General features: G+C 47.2%; 2 protein-coding genes across 3 annotated transcripts in view; one reads left to right on the top strand and one right to left on the bottom strand.

Annotated features, from left to right (window-relative positions):
• Positions 1–16,931, top strand: part of LOC110526465 (fibulin-7) — a 97,425-nt gene that overhangs the window by 39,585 nt on the left and 40,909 nt on the right. The window lies entirely within an intron of this gene.
• Positions 2,336–16,931, bottom strand: part of LOC110526466 (C-type lectin domain family 18 member A) — a 35,239-nt gene continuing 20,643 nt past the window's right edge. The window contains exon 12 of one of the 2 annotated variants that reach the window (XM_036980850.1): positions 2,336–2,751. In XM_036980850.1, the coding sequence (XP_036836745.1) occupies positions 2,567–2,751 (185 nt within the window). In that variant the 3' untranslated portion in view covers positions 2,336–2,566. Of the gene's footprint in view, positions 2,752–11,694; positions 12,228–16,931 lie in introns of those variants that run through there. The other variant, XM_036980851.1, reaches the window with a different exon arrangement.

The following is a 16,931-nucleotide window of genomic DNA, read 5'->3' as shown; positions in this document are numbered from 1 at the left end:
ATGTCATATCACTTAATCCGGCATAGACAAAGACACTACAATGTTCTAAGGACCTCTTCAGATGTCCAAAACCGCATTGTGTTTCTAGTGATCAGTCTGCAACAGTCTGAATAGAGAGGGATGGGATGAATATGGGGAGTTGTGAGTGTTTGTATGTCTGCTGTAGAACAGTATATGTACAGTATAACAGGAATCAACATACAATCAGATAAAAGGATAAAGGGTATTGAAAATATGAAACATTTTAAATGAGAAAATAGTGACAGGAGGAGTAATGGAAAGAGTGACAGGAGGAGTAATGGAAAGAGTAACAGGAGGAGTAATGGAAAGAGTAACAGGAGGAGTAATGGAAAGAGTGACAGGAGGAGTAATGGAAAGAGTGACAGGAGGAGTAATGGAAAGAGTAACAGGAGGAGTAATGGAAAGAGTGACAGGAGGAGTAATGGAAAGAGTGACAGGAGGAGTAATGGAAAGAGTAACAGGAGGAGTAATGGAAAGAGTGACAGGAGGAGTAATGGAAAGAGTAACAGGAGGAGTAATGGAAAGAGTAACAGGAGGAGTAATGGAAAGAGTGACAGGAGGAGTAATGGAAAGAGTGACAGGAGGAGTAATGGAAAGAGTGACAGGAGGAGTAATGGAAAGAGTAACAGGAGGAGTAATGGAAAGAGTGACAGGAGGAGAAATGGAAAGAGTGGGTTGTTTTCTTTGGACATTCAAATAGCCATTTTGTCCAGTGTGTTTGTCTTTCTCAGACTGAATGGAATCTCCTTCACTGCCTCTAATCTGACCTAATCCCACCTCAATAATCCTGTTGGTCTTCATTGATTTGGGCTAAATAAACTGTGAAGTCACTGTGTGTGTGTGTGTGTGTTTGTATCTGTGTGCTTGCACGGGTGTATATTTGTGTCTTTTCCTACCACTCTATTCCCCTCACGTCGAGACACCCAGTTTAAAATGTGGTCTTTCCAGCACTGAGGGGAAATCTATATGGCACGACGCTAAATACAATAGAGACGACTAGCTCCACACAATAGAAAGCTGAACAAATGCCCCAGAAAAGAAAAGCTCTATCCTCATACCAATGGACCTTTTGATTAAGACTACAGTGTTTAGCTACTCTATCAACACATGGATACTCTGTGGTATGAGAGAGAGAGAGAGAGAGAGAGAGAAAATGTGTTGTTCCTCCCTGCAGGGAGTAGAGTAAGAGAGCTGTGTAAAGTCATGCCACTCCTCCTGTCCAACCGCCTGCACAAACAAACAACAACAAACTCTGTCAGTCTTCTTTCACAATCAACTCATGAAGAGGATCAAAGACAAATAAATGTTTCAAAATATTTATCTGTCATCAGCTCCATTCTTGTCTGCTCCTCTCACTCACGGGTCAGAGTAGGTGGGTGGGTGGTATCCCTTTACACAGGGTTACACCCTTTCATCCTCTCTTTCCCTCCTCATCCTCACCCCTCTTCTTCCCTTTCTTCCCACTTCGACTAACGATACCCCCCCCCCCTCCCCCCGTCGCACTGCATCGCCCTTTGAAGTTAATGAGACAAACTATCAGCCGTACCCATTTTAATTAGAAAACGGACAGAATGATTACATTTTTAATTGAAGCTGTCATTTTCAATTAAGATATGAGGTCCTTGAGAATCCCTGTCATCTCTCCCTCTGTTATTTATTCATTTATTGGCACACTCCCTCACTTTTCTACTCCTCTGCCAGATCCCCTGCTCCCCTCTACCTCTCCTCTTCCCAGAGCTAAAGACCCGTCTCATCAGTTGACCAGGTGCACCTCTCCACTGTAGAGGACCATCCTCTCTCTCCTCTATGCCCTTTACCACCCTTCCTCTCTCTCTCTCCAGTCCAAACTCCTCCCTCCTCTTATCGCTTCTCTTTTCCCCTCCCATCTCCTCTGTTTCTGCCTCACGCTCCACTCCATGTTTTTGCTTCCTCCCTCACTCCTCTATCTCACTCCTTCTTTCCTTGCTTCTCCCCGTCTCCTTGTTTCTCCACATCCCACTTTCACTCTACTCTCCTCGTCTATCCCTGTATTCCTCCCACTTTCCAACACTCCTCATCTCTTCATCCTCCCCTCTCCTCCCTCCCTCTCCAATAAATGTTTCTAATCAGAGGGCTGAAGAGATGCATTAGCCTCTCTGGCGTGTCTGAGATGAGCCCTGTCTCTCCCTGCCTCGCCATCTTTTCTTTCCACCCACACACACAAACAGCATTCCAAGTTAGACCACATTTAACAGAAGAATGCTTGCAACTGATTTTATTTTGATCTGATCGGAGGCTGACGATGATTTCGTATCCTCCTTGAGGCCATTAAGTGTTGAAAAATCAAATGCAAAGGAAGACTTTATTGGGATGAGGTAAACAGCAGATCAAATCCATTATCTTCACAGTAGAGGCTCATGGACATTCTGAAATGTTCTCAATGTCCATAAAGACACTGGGACTAAACGTTGGAAAAACAAAAAGTCATGATAGATGCTCATTAAAATAAATAGATTTTATACTTTGCTTAGGAGAATTATGAGTTGCAACGAGCCTAGTCTGTCTATCATGGCTTAATATCATCAGGTGGAACTAATGCATCTAAAGCAAACCAATCGACTCTATTTCCCATGTCCCACTCCAGTGCAAGTGAGCTGAACACGACCCTCTTATAAAGAGTGTGGTTAGAGGTCCCATCCAGGTTAGCTGTTGTAGATTCTGAGGACGGGGGACGCCATTTTGAGATGAAACCTGCAGCCGTGATGGAGAACATGTAAACAGAGGGAGAGTAAGTCAAATGGTTAATAACAAGACAAAGTGGTCACTGACTGAAAACGTACGGTTCCTCCTCCCTCCCCGTTATCATCCGACCTCTTCCTGTTCCTGCCCCCTCACCGTTATCATCCGACCTCTTCTTGTTCCTCCCCGTTATCATCCGACCTCTTCCTGTTCCTGCCCCCTCACCGTTATCATCCGACCTCTTCCTGTTCCTCCCCGTTATCATCCGACCTCTTCCTGTTCCTCCCCGTTATCATCCGACCTCTTCCTGTTCCTGCCCCCTCACCGTTATCATCCGACCTCTTCCTGTTCCTCCCCCCTCCCCGTTATCATCCAACCTATTCCTGTTCCTCCCCCCTCCCCGTTATCATCCGACCTCTTCCTGTTCCTCCCCCCTCCCCGTTATCATCCGACCTCTTCCTGTTCCTCCTCCCTCCCCGTTATCATCCGACCTCTTCCTGTTCCTCCCCCCTCCCTGTTATCATCCGACCTCTTCCTGTTCCTCCCCCCTCCCCGTTATCATCCGACCTCTTCCTGTTCCTCCCCCCTCACCGTTATCATCCGACCTCTTCCTGTTCCTCCCCGTTATCATCCGACCTCTTCCTGTTCCTCCCCCCTCCCCGTTATCATCCGACCTCTTCCTGTTCCTCCCCCCTCCCCGTTATCATCCGACCTATTCCTGTTCCTCCCCCCTCCCCGTTATCATCCGACCTCTTCCTGTTCCTCCCCCCTCCCCGTTATCATCCGACCTCTTCCTGTTCCTCCTCCCCGTTATCATCCGACCTCTTCCTGTTCCTCCTCCCTCCCCGTTATCATCCGACCTCTTCCTGTTCCTCCTCCCTCCCCGTTATCATCCGACCTCTTCCTGTTCCTCCCCCCTCCCCGTTATCATCCGACCTCTTCCTGTTCCTCCCCCCTCCCCGTTATCATCCGACCTATTCCTGTTCCTCCCCCCTCCCCGTTATCATCCGACCTCTTCCTGTTCCTCCCCCCTCCCCGTTATCATCCGACCTCTTCCTGTTCCTCCTCCCTCCCCGTTATCATCCGACCTCTTCCTGTTCCTCCCCCCTCCCCGTTATCATCCGACCTCTTCCTGTTCCTCCTCCCTCCCCGTTATCATCCGACCTCTTCCTGTTCCTCCTCCCTCCCCGTTATCATCCGACCTCTTCCTGTTCCTCCCCCCTCCCCGTTATCATCTGACCTCTTCCTGTTCCTCCCCCCTCACCGTTATCATCCGACCTATTCCTGTTCCTCCCCCCTCCCCGTTATTATCCGACCTCTTCCTGTTCCTCCCCCCTCACCGTTATCATCCGACCTCTTCCTGTTCCTCCCCCCTCCCCGTTATCATCCGACCTCTTCCTGTTCCTCCCCCCTCACCGTTATCATCCGACCTCTTCCTGTTCCTCCCCGTTATCATCCGACCTCTTCCTGTTCCTCCCCCCTCCCCGTTATCATCCGACCTCTTCCTGTTCCTCCCCCCTCCCCGTTATCATCCGACCTATTCCTGTTCCTCCCCCCTCCCCGTTATCATCCGACCTCTTCCTGTTCCTCCTCCCTCCCCGTTATCATCCGACCTCTTCCTGTTCCTCCCCCCTCCCCGTTATCATCCGACCTCTTCCTGTTCCTCCTCCCTCCCCGTTATCATCCGACCTCTTCCTGTTCCTCCTCCCTCACCGTTATCATCCGACCTCTTCCTGTTCCTCCCCCCTCCCCGTTATCATCCGACCTCTTTCTGTTCCTCCCCCCTCCTATTGCCAGACATACACTAGCTGGAGTGGGCAGTTATTTTCTCTCCATCTGGTGGTGAGGAGGCTCTCAAGAGCAGCCAGGGCCATTCTGTCCTCACAGCACAATGCTGCTTTCTCATTAACTCTTATCAAAGTTCATCTGGCATCCAAATGCAATGTGCCGGGCGCTCGGTCTGCTATAAAGAGAGGAGTAGACAAAGACAGAGGGAAGAGAGAATAGAGAGAACATGTTCCCATAATGTAGATAAAGGGCTAAAAGATATTGGTTTAATGATGAGGGGAACTGTAGCGTATTCACAAGCTCCCGTTTTGAATAGATTCAGTTATTGGTTTGGGCTAAAATTAGTTACTGTTCCCATTAAGCAGTGGGCCCTGATAATTTTCTCTCCCCATAACCATATAATTGGCTTTGTGTGTATGGATTTGGAGGGCTGGGAAATAAATGAGAAATCATTAGTACCTTGGAGAGAAATAAAGATGCAACCTTATCAACCTATCCTATACAGTGGGGCAAAAAAGTATTTAGTCAGCCACCAATTGTGCAAGTTCTCCCACTTAAAAAGATGAGGCCTGTAATTTTCATCATAGGTACACTTCAACTATGACAGACAAAATTAGAAAAAAACAACAGATAATCACATTGTAGGATTTTTTTATGAATTTATTTGCAAATTATGGTGGAAAATAAGTATTTGGTCAATAACAAAAGTTTATCTCAATACTTTGTTATATACCCTTTGTTGGCAATGACAGAGGTCAAACGTTTTCTGTAATTCTTCACAAGGAGAACTTGCACAATTGGTGGCTGACTAAATACTTTTTTGCCCCACTGTAGAGTGTTTCTCTGAGCAGTGGCATGTTATTTACTCTTCAACTAGTTCTCCCAAACACATTGAGGTTATACAGAGGACAAGGGGTTCACATCTGGGTGACCGTCGGGGGCAACACTGGGGCGGCAGGTAGCCTTATGGTTAGAGCGTTGGACCAGTAACCGAAAGGTTGTTAGATCAAATCCCTGAGCTAACAAGGTAAAAATGTAATTCTGCCCCTGAACGGCATTTTAAATAAGAATTTGTTCTTAACTGACCTGCCTAGTTAAATAAACAAATAAACAGTCTCTGATGCTGGCCCTTAATTGGGCAATCAGGGCCATTGATTGGTTGGAGAATCCACTCACCTGCTGTCTCAGGTCTTAATCAGTTAGTAAAAGGTAGGGATGAAAACCAGAACACACTGCATCCCCCAATAACTGGAGGGACATAGGTTTATGCTAACTCTATAGGCCTTGTCTGCTAATGTCTATATCCCCTACCATCAACCTCCCCATAAGAGTCGTAATCAGACATCCCTCTCTCACCCCCTCGTTGCAGGTGGGCATTGGAGCCCTCATTACCATTGGAATGTAAAATGCTTTAATTGACTACTGATTGCAGCCTTCAGTAGCCCTGCTGCTTTGACATACTTACACACCCAGAGAGAGAGAGGGGGGAGAGAGAGAGGGGGGAGAGAGAGAGAGGGGGGAGAGAGAGAGGAAAGAGAGAGAGAGGAAAGAGAGAGAGAGGAAAGAGAGAGAGGGGAAAGAGAGAGAGAGGGGAAAGAGAGAGAGAGGGGAAAGAGAGAGAGAGGGGAAAGAGAGAGAGAGGGGAAAGAGAGAGAGAGGGGAAAGAGAGAGAGAGAGGGGAAAGAGAGAGAGAGAGGGGAAAGAGAGAGAGAGGGGAAAGAGAGAAAGAGAGAGAGGAGAGAGAGAGGAAAGAGAGAGGGGAAAGAGAGGAAAGAGAGAGGAGAAAGAGAGAGGAAAGAGAGAGAGGGGAAAGAGAGGAGAGAGAGGAAAGAGAGAGGGGAAAGAGAGGAGAGAGAGAGGAGAGAGAGAGAGGAAAGAGAGAGAGAGAGAGAGGGGAGAGAGGAAAGAGAGAGACGAGAGAGGAAAGAGAGAGAGAGAGAGAGGGGAGAGAGGAAAGAGAGAGACGAGAGAGGAGAAAGAGAGAGGAGAGAGAGAGAGGAGAGAGAGGAAAGAGAGAGGGGAAAGAGAGAGGAGAGAGACGAGAAAGAGAGAGGAGAGAGAGGAGAAAGAGAGAGAAAAGAGAGAGAGAGGAGAGAGAGAGAGGGGAAAGAGAGGGGAAAGAGAGGAAAGAGAGAGAGAGAGGGAAGAGAGGGGAAAGAGAGAGGAGAGAGAGGAGAGAGAAAGAGGGGAAAGAGAGAGGAGAGAGAAAGGGGAAAGAGAGAGGAGAGAGGAGAAAGAGAGAGAGAGAGGAAAGAAAGAGAGAGAGGAAAGAGAGAGGAAAGAGAGGATAGAGAGGAAAAAAGAGAGGAGAGAGAGATAGGAGAGAGGGGAAAGAGAGAGGAGAGCGAGAGAGATGAAAGAGAGAGAGAGGAAAGAGAGAGGGGGAAAGAGAGAGAGAGAGAGGAGAGAGAGAGGGGAAAGAGAGGAGGGAGAGAGGGGAAAGAGAGAGGGGAGAGGAGAGGGAGAGGGGAAAGAGAGAGAGGGGAGAGAGAGAGAGGAGAGAGAGGGGAAAGAGGAGAGAGAGGAGAAAGAGAGAGGAGAGAGGGGAGAGAGAGAGGAAAGAGAGAGAGAGGAGAAAGAGAGAGGAGAGAGGAGAAAGAGAGAGGAAAGAGAGAGAGGGGAAAGAGAGAGAGAGGAGAGAGAGGAAAGAGAGAGAGGAAAGAGAGAGGGGAAAGAGAGGAGAAAGAGAGAGGAGAAAGAGAGAGGAGAAAGAGAGATGAAAGAGAGAGAGAAAAGAGAGAGGGGAAAGAGAGAGAGAGGAAAGAGAGAGAGAGGAGAGAGAGAGGGGAGAGAGGGGAAAGTGAGAGGAGAGAGAGGAGAGAGAAAGAGGGGAAAGAGAGAGGAGAGAGAAAGAGGGGAAAGAGAGAGGAGAGAGAAAGGGGAAAGAGAGAGGAGAAAGAGAGAGGAGAGAAAGAGAGAGGAGAGAAAGAGAGAGGAGAGAAAAGAGAGAGAGAGGAAAGAGAGAGAGAGGAAAGAGAGAGAGAGGAAAGGGAGAGGATAGAGAGGAAAAAAGAGAGGAGAGAGATAGGAGAGAGGGGAAAGAGAGAGGAGAGAGAGAGGAGAGCGAGAGAGATGAAAGAGAGAGAGAGGAGAGCGAGAGAGATGAAAGAGAGAGAGAGAGGAGAGAGAGAGGAGAGAGAGGGGAAAGAGAGAGGAGAGAGAGAGGGGAAAGAGAGAGGAGAGAGAGAGGAGAGAGAGAGGAAAGAGAGAGAGGGGAAAGAGAGGAGAAAGAGAGGGGAGAGAGAGAGGAGAGAGAGAGGAGAGAGGAGAAAGAGAGAGGAAAGAGAGAGAGGAGAGAGAGGAAAGAGAGAGGGGAAAGAGAGAGGAGAGAGAGGAGAGAGAGGAGAAAGAGAGAGGAGAGAGAGGAGAAAGAGAGATGAAAGAGAGAGAAAAGAGAGAGAGGAGAGAGAGAGGGAAAGAGAGAGATAGGAAAGAGAGAGAGGAGAGAGAGAGAGGGGGGGGGAGAGGGGAAAGAGAGAGGAGAGAGAAAGGGGAAAGAGAGAGAGAGAGAGAGAGAGGGGAGAGAGGGGAAAGAGAGAGGAGAGAGAAAGGAGAAAAAGAGAGGAGAGAGGAGAAAGAGAGAGGAGAGAGAGAGAGAGGAAAGAGAGAGAGAAAAGAGAGAGAGAGGAAAGAGAGAGAGGAAAGAGAGAGAGAGGAAAGAGAGAGAGAGGAAAGAGAGGATAGAGAGATAGGAGAGAGGGGAAAGAGAGAGGAGAGAGAGAGGAGAGCGAGAGAGATGGAAACGGTGGGAGAGAGAGGAAAGAGAAAGGAGAGAGAGGAAAGAGAGAGATGGAAAAGGTGGGGGAGAGAGAGAGGAAAGAGAGAGAGGAGAGAGAGGAAAGAGAGAGAGAGAGAGAGAGAGATGGAAAAGGTGGGAGAGAGAGAGATGGATGGAAAAGGTGGGAGAGAGAGAAAGGGATGGAAAAGGTGGGAGAGAGAGAGAGAAAGGGATGTTAAAGGTGGGAGAGAAAGAGAAAGAGAGGGATGGAAAAGGTAGGAGAGAGAGAGAGGGATAGAAAAGATGGGAGAGAGAAGCGAGATTGAGGAACAGAGCGAGTGAATATAATAGAAAAAGTAATAGAAGGACAGAGAGAGAAACACCTCCAGAATAAATGAGCCATAGCGGAGGAGAGGAGAGGAAGGGTTGGGTCTGAAGGGGAGCTCAGTTATCTGTGAGCTCTGAGTAATTGGCTCTATTGTTGTGGCTGATTATCAGCCGCTGGTTTAACCAGACTAATCTGGAGCTCTCCTCCCCGCTGAAAGGCCCACATATCTCCTCCACATGCCGCCAGCTACACTACCACTACGCTGCTATTCAGGTACTTTATTCTTCTTCTGTGAAAGAGAGCAGTGAACGGCGTCACCATTTTTACCCCTGGCTTCCTCCATGGTGATTCACACGGCACTTCGTTGTGTAGATAAATATCTGTAGGAATCAGAGGATTCCCATAAACACCACAGGAGCGTTTAATCATGACGAATGGTGTCTGTGGGAGGTGATCCATGCAGCTCAGACGAACCCTCGCCTCATTATGAAGTCCGCTAGAGTTATGCATGTGTGTATCTGAAAGAATTCAGTTGGGGGGTGTTGTGTGTGTGTGTGTGTGTGCTTGTGTTTGACAATGAGAAAGAAGTGCCTCAGTCTGTCCCTCTTAACATGTGTGTATGCTCGAGTGTGTGTGTAACCCTGTATATGTGTGTGTGTGTGTAAGAGCTGTGGGTTTTGGGGATGCTGCTCTTCCCCTGCTCCCTCTTTAATTGGCTCCTGGCCCATTGGCCTTGCTTGAATGGAGAGTCATTTAGAGACTTTCCCTCTCACACACAACAGTAATTGTCATCCTCCTTCCGCTCGCTGCCCCAGGAGAAATTGCATTCCTGTTTCCTTACAATGGTGGGTCGGTGGCGGACTAGGGCAGTAATATCACTGTTATTACCATGACAATGGGAGCTAATTCCACTGGCACTGCCTCCATTCTGAGGTGAGCTACGGCGCCAGCTTATCAGAGGGCACCATGAGACCAGCGGGCTGCAGGCCGGCCAGCCACGCTAACACTGGCTCTAGGATAGGGCTCTGTCTCTCACATGGAGCATGGGTGCACAGTCACACACACACACACACACACAAAGGTACTCTCATACACACACACACGTATAGAACATGGGCAAACACACACTTTCTGTAACATGCATGATACACACATACAGTAGTATATCCAGTGCACGCTATGGCTGGGCGATCACATTCATTTGGTTCATTCAAATGTACGTTTTTGTGCGATATTCCAAATGCCTGTATTACATTTTCGTTTTAATGAACGTTTATGTCCTCATGTTGTCTTTTTGGTCTCGTCTCATTCACTCGTTCTGTGCCGTGTCAGAGAGGAAGAGGCAGAGCGAGAGGCTTCACTCTCTCCAGAATCTGTCCAAAATAAACTCTATGCGTTTCTACGGGCTTATTTTGGACCTAAGCTTGTCGCCGTCCTTCCCACCTTTGGGACAATGACTCCCATTGTTAGAGTGGAGACATTAGTATCTCATCATTATAACTCTGGCGGTGTGCACCTTCCAATTTACACACACACCAAGCCCCTCCCCCGGCCTCTCAAAACAACAAAGGTGACATCACTTCTTCAACACGCTATTTGAAGTTTGGTGGTCCAACAGAATCGGTCATATGGACACCGAAACACATTGAGATATTATTTTACTGTAATAGAGTAGAAGGTATTGATACTCTTTTTATGTCTCAACTTCTCTAAAACTGGAGTCTCAATGAACATTGATTCTGGAAATGTAATGCTCTGCACAGAATGACAGTGGACAGGCTGACGTGCTTTTCAAACAGTTGGAGACGGACAGAAGGATGTGTTCATAACAAATGAACGGTTTTGCCTTGTAAGCTAGCAAAAAACTTGAAATATAAAGATTAGTTTGAGACCTGTGTTCATTTTATATAATGTCTGCTACAATGTTAGTCATTATTAGTGAATGTACACTATGCACGGTTTTTAACAAAAACGTCTTTCTCATAGACAGACTTGAAAGCCAGATCAGTGATTATTGCAAAAAAAGCCAGTTAAACTATTTAGATAAAGTAATTATATATAGCCTAGTCAATTTCACAAGCCCTGAATTCATTCAATTATTGCTGACTGTTTGAAATGCAGTGTATTTGACCTTTAATTGTACAACAAAGCTTAGCTAGAAAAACCTTAAAATAATCTAGATACTGTATATCATGAATCGCCCATAAGTGAAAAGGCATTATCAGCCAGCCCTAGTGCACCCACACACTTTACATGCATACATGTCAATCAAGACTCAGTCGCAGCACACGCATTGTCATACAAACAGTTAGAAGCTCGAAAACCAGTTTCATCTGCATTATGGCAGGCATGTCTATCACATGAACACAGCATCTACATTTCTCACTGCATCTACAATCAATACCACGTTATCAGTTTGTTCAACGTAGAGCAGAACAACCCCGACTATGAACAACTGTAAGTCAAAATGCCTCCCTGTATTCTTTACTGTAAATTCATAGTGATTTGCTCAAGTCTGATTTCTGTGTGGTGAATATGGGTGATTGTACTTCCATTTTAAAAACAACTATTTCAGTAGTTTTGTCTTTTGTACCAATCAGCTGTTGAGTGGCAGCGTGGCAACGCAGTGGAGCTTGGCATTAACACCACTGATTAATGCAGGTATGGTAAACACACACACACACTGTTATCGCTCGTCTTCCTCCTCCACTGCCCACCTGTTAACCTGGTGACCTTCTCCCAGCTTTGTTCATTTGCATGATTCCACTGCAGCACTGCAGGTTGGTTTAATCCCTCTCTCTGCAGCCGACTCCTCCCCTCATCCTCCCACCCTCATCCCCCTCTCCCCTCCTAGTGCTGCCTGCCAGACAGCTGAACACACTGATCCCTGGTCCATAGGGATTGCTGGACACTGTCTGTGATGTCACCTCAGAGACGCTCCCAACGCACAGGAGTAAAACTGGCCTCTTCCCAAACTAGTGTAGAAAGACACACAGTGCCACGTTCACAAACTATTCCAAACAAACACTCACATACTAGAACACAAAAGCTTCACTAAAAACCATACACATTCACAGAGACCAATAGAATTACCCAGTCTGGAAAAATACCCCACAACACATTGTAGCAAACCGTTTTAATTCACTTACTGGATGATTGAGAAAGCAAAAATAGTGGTTGTCATGGTACTGTACATTCAGTGCATTGGGGAGAATTGTACAATCAAACTGACAATGAAGGGAGGCAGTTATGGCAAACATCACAAATGAATCATAATTTAGCTAAGTCTGAAAAAGAATATGCAATACAAAAAACAGTACAGTACAAAACAGATTTGTGCTGCCATGGACCATCTACAGTTGAGCTCAAACTCTGTTGGTTTGGAAGTTCTCCCATTGTGTGCTTTTTTTCCTGCACTGGATAGACGGGCCCAGTCCTGACCAGCAACAGGGGATATGTGCAACAAGGGTTGGAGTGAAAAACACTGGATGAAATAAGACCAATAAGACCAGCTTCTGCTTGACACACACCCAGACCGGGTCCAACGAACGGCCCAAACGACCCACCTCCCCAACCCCTCCAATGCTGTGCTCTCCACCCTCGAGTGCCGAGTTCATCACCGGCCAACTTCCCACAGGGCTATGTGCTCTGGACCTGTGGACGTACACACACACAGACACACAGACACACACACACACACACACAGAGGAGTAATAGAGACAGACAGAGTAGAGGGAATAAATGGTATGGAATATATCCCAAATCCCCAGTAATCGTAGCCTGGGCTCCATTCAGACGTGAGTGTGCAGAGAACATTAATATTCTACAACACAGCGGAGGAGGCTAATAATGGAGCACCTTTTCTCTATAGACACATACTGTACACACCCACACACCACACATACTGTACACACCCACCACACATACTGTACACACCCACACCACACATACTGTACACACCCACACCACACATACTGTACACACCCACACCACACATACTGTACACACCCACACCACACATACTGTACACACCCACACCACACATACTGTACACACCCACACCACACATACTGTACACACCCACACACCACACATACTGTACACACCCACACACCACACATACTGTACACACCCACACCACACATACTGTACACACCCACACACCACACATACTGTACACACCCACACCACACATACTGTACACACCCACACACCACACATACTGTACACACCCACACACCACACATACTGTACACACCCACACACCACACATACTGTACACACACCACACATACTGTACACACCCACACACCACACATACTGTACACACCCACACACCACACATACTGTCCACACACCACACATACTGTACACACCCACACACCACATATACTGTACACACCCACACACCACACATACTGTACACACCCACACACCACACATACTGTACACACACCACACATACTGTACACACCCACACACCACACATACTGTACACACCCACACACCACACCTACTGTCCACACACCACACATACTGTACACACCCACACACCACACATACTGTACACACCCACACACCACACATACTGTCCACACACCACACATACTGTACACACCCACACACCACACATACTGTACACACACCACACATACTGTACACACCCACACACCACACATACTGTACACACCCACACACCACACATACTGTACACACACCACACATACTGTACACACCCACACACCACACATACTGTACACACACCACATATACTGTACACACCCACACACCACACATACTGTACACACCCACACACCACACATACTGTACACACACCACACATACTGTACACACACCACACATACTGTACACACACCACACATACTGTACACACACCACACATACTGTACACACACCCACACACCACACATACTGTACACACACCACATATACTGTACACACCCAAACACCACACATACTGTACACACCCACACACCACACATACTGTACACACACCACACATACTGTACACACACACACACCACACATACTGTACACACCCACACACCACACATACTGTACACACCCACACACCACACATACTGTACACACACCTCACATACTGTACACACCCACACACCACACATACTGTACACACACACCACACATACTGTACACACACCACATATACTGTACACACCCACACACTACACATACTGTACACACCCACACACCACACATACTGTACACACACCACACATACTGTACACACACCACACACCACACATAATGTACACACCCACACATACTGTACACACCCACACACCACACATACTGTACACACACCACACATACTGTACACACCCACACACCACACATACTGTACACACACCACATATACTGTACACACCCAAACACCACACATACTGTACACACCCACACACCACACATACTGTACACACACCACACATACTGTACACACACCACACATACTGTACACACCCACACACCACACATACTGTACACACACCACATATACTGTACACACCCACACACCACATATACTGTACACACCCACACACCACACATACTGTACACACCCACACACCACACATACTGTACACACACCACACATACTGTACACACACCACACATACTGTACACACCCACACACCACACATACTGTCCACACACCACACATACTGTACACACCCACACACCACATATACTGTACACACCCACACACCACACATACTGTACACACCCACACACCACACATACTGTACACACACCACACATACTGTACACACCCACACACCACACATACTGTCCACACACCACACATACTGTACACACCCACACACCACACATACTGTCCACACACCACACATACTGTACACACCCACACACCACACATACTGTACACACCCACACACCACACATACTGTACACACACCACACATACTGTACACACCCACACCCCACACATACTGTACACACCCACACACCACACATACTGTACACACACCACACATACTGTACACACCCACACACCACATATACTGTACACACACCACATATACTGTACACACCCACACACCACACATACTGTACACACCCACACACCACACATACTGTACACACACCACACATACTGTACACACCCACACACCACACATACTGTACACACACCACACATACTGTACACACACCCACACACCACACATACTGTACACACACCACATATACTGTACACACCCAAACACCACACATACTGTACACACCCACACATACTGTACACACACCACACATACTGTACACACCCACACACCACACATACTGTACACACACCACACATACTGTACACACCCACACACCACACATACTGTACACACCCACACACCACACATACTGTACACACACCTCACATACTGTACACACCCACACACCACACATACTGTACACACCCACACACCACACATACTGTACACACCCACACACCACACATACTGTACACACACCACATATACTGTACACACCCACACACTACACATACTGTACACACCCACACACCACACATACTGTACACACACCACACATAATGTACACACCCACACACACTGTACACACCCACACACCACACATACTGTACACACACCACACATACTGTACACACCCACACACCACACATACTGTACACATACCACATATACTGTACACACCCAAACACCACACATACTGTACACACCCACACACCACACATACTGTACACACACCACACATACTGTACACACACCACACATACTGTACACACCCACACACCACACATACTGTACACACACCACATATACTGTACACACCCACACACCACACATACTGTACACACCCACACACCACACATACTGTACACACACCACACATACTGTACACACACCTCACATACTGTACACACCCACACACCACAAATACTGTACACACACACCACACATACTGTACACACCCACACACCACACATACTGTACACACACCACATATACTGTACACACCCACACACTACACATACTGTACACACCCACACACCACACATACTGTACACACACCACACACCACACATAATGTACACACCCACACACCCACACATACTGTACACACCCACACACCACACATACTGTACACACCCACACATACTGTACACACCCACACACCACACATACTGTACACACCCCACACATTGTACACACCCACACACCACACATATTGTACACACACCACACATACTGTACACACACCACACATACAGTACACACCCACACACCACACATACTGTACACACACCCACACATACTGTACACACCCACACACCACACATACTGTACACACACCACACACACTGTACACACACACACACACCACACATACTGTACACACACCACACATACTGTACACACACCACACATACAGTACACACCCACACACCACACATACTGTACACACACCCACACATACTGTACACACCCACACACCACACATACTGTACACACACCACACATACTGTCCACACCCACACACCACACATACTGTACACACCCACGTGCACCCACACACCACACATACTATACACACCCACGTGCACCCACACACCACACATACTGTACACACACCCACACCACACACACTGTACACACCCACACACATACAGTACATACCCACGTGCACACAAACACCATACATACACGAGTGCAAACAAGCGTGCACACACGCACACAAAACTATTTTCTAGTAATCTCTCATTGGGCCTTGTTTTCATTTTGGGCAATGAGGGCCCAAAATGGAACCCCCAACAGTCAAGGGGTAGGAGGGGAGAATACAAACAGATGTGGCTCTAGCCTAAAACACAATTCCCATGGTGCAGAACACTGGAACAGCCACACTCCTACCTCTCTAAAAAATATATATATACTGTGTATATATATATATATATATATACACACACACACACAGTGTATCTGGGTAATTGTGTGGACCCCTCAGGCTCCCTGTGCTTTCCACTTATAATTTTATTGCCAATTAACAGAACACATCAATGCAGCTTCACAATTATACCTTCAGGGGGGTACAATAGAGAGAGAGAGAGAGAGAGAGAGAGAGAGTGTGTGTGTGTGTGTGTGTGGGGGGGGGGGAGCTATTAATCACAGTCAAATCCATTAATTTCACTCTTTGTTGCTCCAATGAATCTTTTGTTTTAGAGTGCTTGTGTAGAGGGGATTGAGCTAAACATGATCCCAGCTAGTCCAGCTGTGTTCTCATGTGTTCTGTTTTCACCAGCCTTATCACTCCACTATGAGCTCTGGTCCCACC

The sequence above is a fragment of the Oncorhynchus mykiss genome, chromosome 6, assembly GCF_013265735.2.
Source record: "Oncorhynchus mykiss isolate Arlee chromosome 6, USDA_OmykA_1.1, whole genome shotgun sequence".
Taxonomy (NCBI): domain Eukaryota; kingdom Metazoa; phylum Chordata; class Actinopteri; order Salmoniformes; family Salmonidae; genus Oncorhynchus; species Oncorhynchus mykiss.
The sequence above is the reverse complement of the archived record's forward strand: the minus strand, read 5'-3'. Positions and strand labels throughout refer to the sequence as shown.